Source organism: Phaethon aethereus, assembly GCF_964289735.1.
Source record: "Phaethon aethereus genome assembly, chromosome: 2".
NCBI lineage: Eukaryota > Metazoa > Chordata > Aves > Phaethontiformes > Phaethontidae > Phaethon > Phaethon aethereus.
In genome coordinates this window covers 43,019,028-43,026,235 of record NC_138582.1, presented here as the reverse complement: position 1 = coordinate 43,026,235, position 7,208 = coordinate 43,019,028, and the positions used below count along the sequence as shown (strand labels likewise).

The 7,208-nt window shown below is 37.7% G+C and overlaps 1 protein-coding gene across 1 annotated transcript; it reads right to left on the bottom strand.

The window, feature by feature from the left end:
- Positions 1 to 564: 564 nt before the first annotated feature.
- On the bottom strand, positions 565 to 7,004 carry CYP7A1 (cytochrome P450 family 7 subfamily A member 1; the record flags this gene model as incomplete). Its single annotated transcript, XM_082014758.1, has 6 exons — positions 565 to 864; positions 1,486 to 1,661; positions 2,582 to 2,712; positions 4,028 to 4,641; positions 5,302 to 5,542; positions 6,925 to 7,004. 6 exons carry the CDS (start codon positions 7,002 to 7,004, stop codon positions 565 to 567), a joined length of 1,542 nt encoding a protein of 513 aa, XP_081870884.1.
- Positions 7,005 to 7,208: the final 204 nt, after the last annotated feature.

The following is a 7,208-nucleotide window of genomic DNA, read 5'->3' as shown; positions in this document are numbered from 1 at the left end:
TAGAACGTGAACATTTTTGTAGATTTTCTTCAAGTCTTTTTCTAGTTTTTCGTAAAACCATAAAGGGACTTCCCCAGGAAACTCTCCCCTCCCCACAGCGAATCTGCCTTTATACAACAAAATTTTTATTTATTTCACCTGTGGGGAGAACCACCATCCCCAACATTTCAATTGTAACAACTGTAACAAAAAGAACAACTGTAGTTGAATTTTGACAATTATATTGGATTAGCTGATGAAATTCTAACTAACTCTAGGAAAGTATTTGCTGACAGAAAAACAAAAAAGAGCTACTCTACATGCACAATTCAGAATCTTAACTTGCATTTCAAAATGATTGGTAAAAGGGGAAACATTTGTATTAACACAGTGCATTAAACCCACTGTGTGCTGGTACCGTAATGGTATACATTATGCATTTTCCATTAGACTTACGAATTAGCATCTTCATATAGATTTTCCCCCAGACTTGCAAGATCTCATTTGCATAAATACATAAAATGTGTATAAAGTACAGTGTATTTATATAGTACATAGTTTATATGTGTAATATAAAATATATATTCATAGACATTTCAATCTATACCTGAAATCAATGTCATTGGCTGGTTGCAAAATACCCAGTCCTGCACGGGATTGATCTAAAGGAGGACATTCCACGTTATTGTCCACAAGCTCTATCTCAAAATATGAAAATATCAAAGCCAAAAATTGCTTAATTTCATGGACAGCAAATAACCTGCCAGGACATTTTGCTATGCCTGTTCCAAATGGCATATAGTAGTACTTCAACTTGCGACCGTTGCGGTAGAAGTCAGTCTTTTCTTCTCCATTCTCATTGAGAAAGCGATCATATTTGAATGTCTGTAATAAAAGCCACAAAAGAGTTACTTGACACTTGAATACCTCCAAAGACTAGATAATGCCATTAAGACACAAAATGCAGGCTGGGAAAGAAGAGCTTCTAGCAGGAAGCCTTGTACAGTAGCGCCAGGCCCCATGGCGCTGTTTTGGAGAGGGCAGCCCCTGAGAAGTTCTGGTGTGTAGGACATAATCCCAGGTTCTTTGCTGAGAAGACTCCTTTTGTTTTCTGACCTCTTAAAAGAAGGATTATAACCTGCATCCTTGCTCATGCAGCAGAACTGGAACACCCCTCATTCTGTGCCTCTGGGAAAATATTATCCTTATCCTTGTCCTCCTCACCCCCCCCCATAGTGGTGAACTTTCCTCACTGAGGAAGGCAGTAAGCAGAAGGCTCTCTTGGCCTGGCAGCCACTTTTTGGTTACGCTAAAATATGTTTTACAGGTAGTGCTTGCACTGACTTTATTCTTTTTCTTGCCTGTCGTTACGTCTCAAGGTGTAAGAACAGACTGTCTGGAGTACAATAGAAACCAGCCGTGGGGCACCCCTGGTAAACGTTGTATTTAAAGGCATGTTAACTTCTGCTAGAGCTCAGAGTTTAATGCACCTTGATAAATACTTACTAAGGGATCAGCATAGATTTCTGGATCAAAATGCAACAGTTGAGGATAAAGAGCTACAATATCATCACTGCGAATGTTGTAAAAATTGTTCTCTAAGTGCAAAGTGAAATCCTCCTTGGCAACTCGGAAAGTCATGGATGCACTCGATAGCCTCATTGCCTCCTTGATGACGCTGTCTATAGGGAGAAGAAAAGGAACTATTGCCATGGAAATAGTATGCGTATACATTTTGAACTATTTCAAACCCATTATCGAACCCTGCATTTATTAGAAGAAATACTATGACAATAACTTTCTAAATGCCTAAGAAAGTATCTTTCTCATTTCTTTTTAGCATTATTATCCCTTCTGCAGAAAACACTGAGAACATAATCTGCTTTCCCCTAGAAAAATACTTGTAGTTGAAGCAACAGAATATTTGAAAGTGAGCTTTTTCACTCTGAGATAAAGAACAAAACAGTCAAAACCAGAAGCATAACAAGAAAAAGAAACAGTGCAGTGATCAAGATTTTCTGAAACTTTGAGGTGGTGCATAGCAACCAGTACTTATAAAAAGTAACTTGCAGGTTTTTTGCTTCGATATAAGCAAATTAAAAAAAAAAAGAAAGAAAGCAACAGTAGTTAAAGTGTGACATTTTCAAAACTGCTCCCTGTAACTTGGACACTTTTGAAGAGCGTGCCTATAATTTGAAAAATACTAAGAATATTAAGTAATGGTATTAGAAGATATTGCTTCACATCATAAGCATTGGGATATAAAATTTGGCAACACCCTTTTATTGAATCCAAAGTCATTACTAAACAAAATGTTGTTCTGAATTATCCATGGGTCTCCAATATTATGTTATGTAGCTGTATTGAGACATGCCATTACTTACAAAAAAGTGCTATCCATGTGAATTTTGATACTCTCAGTACCACCTGGGACATTGGGAAGACTGACTGTGTTGGCTATTGCTAAGGAACATAAAGGGTTTTGTTCTAGTGTTTGTTGGCTAATTGCATAGTAATTCCATAGCAAGCATTTATACGGTAACAAATAGAAGACTGAAAATTGTGGGGAGATTTCAGGTACTCTTGCATAAAATAATCATACCTAGTACTGGCATATTATCCAGCTGTTTTCGGTTCAAGGAAATGTGTTTGCCATCTAAGCTGATCTTCTGTCCAGCACTTTCCAAAACACTTCGCACTTCTTTGGTAGCAGCTCTCATTGCTTCTGGACTCCTAAGATCAAAAGAATAACATAATTTTACACTTCGAAATGCTTTAAAAAGGGGTTTTGCCATTAACTTTCTTCCTGACTAAAATATAGTTTGTTAGCTGACAAGTACAAACTTCTAAAATGAAAATGTTGCAGCAAAATGCTGCAGCTACACTTTTTTGTGTCTTGGTAAAGGTACAACAGCTTCAAGAAACGGAAAAGAACCCCTCCAATGACAAGTGGGACAGAACTGATGTGCATAACTGAGGTAGTAAACAGTAATGTCACTAAAAAGCAATGCCAAGAATAAGAAATAAAACAATCAGTTGTAGATTAGGAAATAGCCCCACTGCGGGTAGAAAGTTTAGGAACAGGATCATAGATCAGTTTTATAACATCACTTATCCTGGATGATGTCCTGTTATGTGGCAATATTCTGTGTAGCTGAAAAGAATTTTCCTAATACTAAAAGTCCATATAGTATCCTTCACTGTCTAGACTTTCTTACAGACACAGAATATATGAGCTATGGTGAAATACCTATAGATAATACATCAAGCAATAGTGTCTTGATGAAGGCACAATTAATCAGGGTGTTAAAAAACTCCAAGGCCAGAAGACCTAAAGCCAATGCATTCTTGGAGTGAAAAGTACTAAAGAACCTCAGATATTAGCATTGGCAGGTAGATTATGAGGGTGCAAGCCCCTGGCTAAACAAAAAAATCAGCAATTTAGATAGACACTTAAGATTTGGTCATGTTGAGGTAGATTATACTCCACAGAGGCCCACTCTAAAATGCACTTTTGATAGTATTATCTGAACTGTGCACTCCTCTCACAAGTAACAAGCTCAGTAGCTGCAGTGTGCACTGCAGCCTCAGTAGGATCTATCAATGTATGAACTATTTTCTGTTAAGTATCTGTGAAACCAATAATGAAGTTAAAGCTCATTTTGCCTGTGCTAGTGAGAAGGTCTAAAAATGTCTGATTAAATTGGGAGCCTTCAGTACAATTAATGTTCTGACTGCAACCAGCAGTTTTAATGTCATATCATACAGATTTACTCCAAAGCTTTCTTTACAAAGTGTAGCATTGCCCTGGAGTGTTGTTTTAAAAAAAAAAATCTACAGAATTTCTCTGTGGTAGCATTACTTGGTCTCAGACATGTGAAGAGGGTTTCTGTGGAAGTCCAGAACAATGTGCCACTTCTATTGTAATCAGTAAGCTTTTTGACACTGATGAGGTATCAAGCAGTGGATTTTGCCTGTATTAATGAACTGGTTTCTGAAAAATAACAAACATTTTTCTTGTTTGGAAACAAGAAGCATTGGGACTTACTTAAGAAGATAGAACAAGCTCCAAAACGTGGCAGGAATAGTGTTGGCTTGTGAGGCCCAGAGCACTGCCACATGGGTCTTCGCTTTTTCCATGTCATCGAAGGTTGACAGAGTGTCATTCAGAAACATGCGGAGGGTGACAAGCTCAGAGAGGTTGTCCCTCTTCAGGAGGTTCTTGTGGAGGAGTGCCTCTCCCAGCTTCTCACGTGCGCTGTGGGCACTCTTGAAGAGGTGGATAGGCAGTCCTGCCACGAGGGCTGGGAAGATCTTATCAAATTCCTTGAAGTTTTCGAGGGCATTTAGTATATGAGCTCTCTCAGTTTCCTGCTTTGATGACAGATTTTTGTCATGATTTGAATTAAATTCTTTACCAAAAAGTGTTAAAAAGCCAGACTCGAACATCACTTGGCAACAGAACGTATAAAGTCCTTCTGTCACCCAGGTATTAGACTGAAGTTTAGATGTTCTTGACTGCAACATGACGTATTGTAGGTTTTCCATCATTGCTTCAATGAGGGCATCTAGGGCATTACCTTGAAGGGTTCTAATGAAAGTCTGATGAAAATTTTCAGTGGTGTTTCCTTCTGCTGGGTCAATGCTACCATGCCCAAAAGCCTGTCACAAAATAAATTGTATGCATGATAAATCAGGCCTGCCATAGTTTTGATGATAAAGTCTAACAGAAATTAAAGCCAAAGTGTAACTTCGTAGCTTACTAGAGGGAAGCTATTAATACCAAACCCGATACTTTCTCAGTGAACCATAGCAGTTAAGTAGGCAAATGAAAATACATTCGAATAGATGCGTACAAATAAATGCACATGGTTACCTAGACCTTCATTCAACTCCCATTGACATCAACAGGAGACTTTTTGCTTACATCAGTAAGAGTTTGGCTGAGCTCGTTATGTGTTGCATCATTTTTTTAAGGCATTAGGACAAATTCTTCTATAGTGCCTCCTGAAGAAGATTGCAGCTGCAGCCAGCTGTATGAACATTTTGCAGATGGTGCTAATTGTATTTCTACTTTAGCCATTTGGGATACTGCATCCCTAAATAATGTCACTCTTGGACAATCCAAATCACTGCAAATTTCCTTTCCATTAAGGACAGGGAAAAAAAGACCCCAATTGGTTTTAAACCAATGGAAGTGCAGAAATGACAACCCAATTATATTTCAGAAGCATAGTTATGCTATAGCGATTAACAGGGTATGTTTGTCCCGCCAGCAGATACTTTGCATGTTAGACATTAAAATCATTTTTAAAGTGGTACCTTGGCAGAAGCAGCAAAATGGAACTTTTTCCAGTCCAAGTGTTTTCCCTGGCGTATCAATGCATGGTATGAAAAAGGGTCAGTGAGGAAATGAATGTATTTCCCTGCTACTCGGCAAGTGAAAATGTGGCCATACTTCTTCTGCTTTTCTCTGAGGAATTCAAGGGGGTTGGCGCTGAACTGCAAGGCACAGCCCAGGTACGGGAGGAACCCATTTTCAAGTGGCGGCTCACCTTGTCGCCTACAAAACACAAACAAAAGCTGAATTTAGAAGTATGCGTAAAGATCTCTCCTCCAGGACTAGCAGGGAAGTAAAATGATGATGCTAGGCTTTTTGTAATGTGAAAAAATGTGGGGAAAAAAACCCCAACCCAAACAAATAATACATTGACAAATAATTTTCTCCCCTTTAAGCAGTAAACCTATTATGAGGTCTATGGCATACAAGAAAGAATAACTCTAACAGCCTGTATTACGATGAGCAGAATAAAACAGTTTGATTATATAATTTTTCTTTTCCCTAGATTAAGAGTATGTTTTTAACTTGTTTAAATGCAACTTTGTTGCCACTACTTAACATGCACAATTGCATAATTGTCCCATAAGTGAATCATCCATCCCACTAATACTGTCTGATACAACGGTATTCATAATTCAATTTGAATACCAAGGGGAATAGCCTTTTCAGTGTTAGATGCCAAGAAAGAAATAACAAGAAATTGTTATTTAATTTCTATTATTATTAAATTTCAATAACAAGAAAGCTTGTTATTATTGGCATATCCCATTTGGACAAGATCCTGCTGAAAATAGTGGGAATTTTGCCATGATCTTCAATAAGCAGAAGAGTTAGTCTTTCAGGCAAAGTGTCATTAAACACATATACTTAAATGCTATTTTTTATGCTCAGTCAGAAAACTACTTTCCTGCATAAGGACACCATAGCTGCTAAAATAACTTTCAGATAATACTTAGCTTTTCTAGTAAATTCCTGATGGCTATTATCTGAAGTTAACTATTTTCACCTTTTTTATTAAACTTTTAAAATTAAACCAAGAAAATGACTGCTGAAAAATCCAAAAGGACAACGGGTAAGCAAATTATTTGCTCCTTATGTAAATGTGCTAGTAGGATAAATGCTTTGAAGGAATATGTATTTGACATAGTAAGGTACATAAATATTATCTGTATTAAACTGTGTAACTAGTGGACTGGTAGACTGATAATATGAATATATTTGTAAGTAGGTGTTAAACTGTAATTAGATATAAGTAGGTATTAGCTGTGATTACAGTGCAGGTAAAACTATAGCCCAGTACTTTAGGAAATCAGAACATGCATATTCATATTTTAATTTTAATTAATTTTAATTACCTCATTTATGCATAGATTTGTATCTACAGCTATGTCTAGGTGTTACCACACTATTATTAAAAAGCCACCCCACAAAAATTCAGTTGTAAAAGAAATCTTTCAAAAGATCAAACTACAGTGTTGCCATGCTATTCTGCATCTGTCCATCTGATAGTCGTAAGATAACACTTCTTTTAATTATGTAGAGAGTATATTTGGCAGGAAGAAAGGCTAGGTACACCGGGATGCATTTACAGATAGATTCCTTACCTCCTCCTCCTCCCTAGAAGAAACCAAAACCCACAGCAGAGTATTAGCACTGTTCCCCAGATCCACGGTGCTATGAACATTTCTGGTAACGCCCGCAGACTTCCCAGTGGCAAACTGGTAACCACCAGTATGGCAGGAGAGGTGACTGAGGATGACACAGAAGACGGGTCGCGATTTATATACAGTAGGTGCACCACTGCATCTGATGGCATTCAGTCAACCTAGCAAGCTATTGATTAACCATTTCTGGAGAGAGCCTGTTTTGTCTCAGCTCTGACATCTTT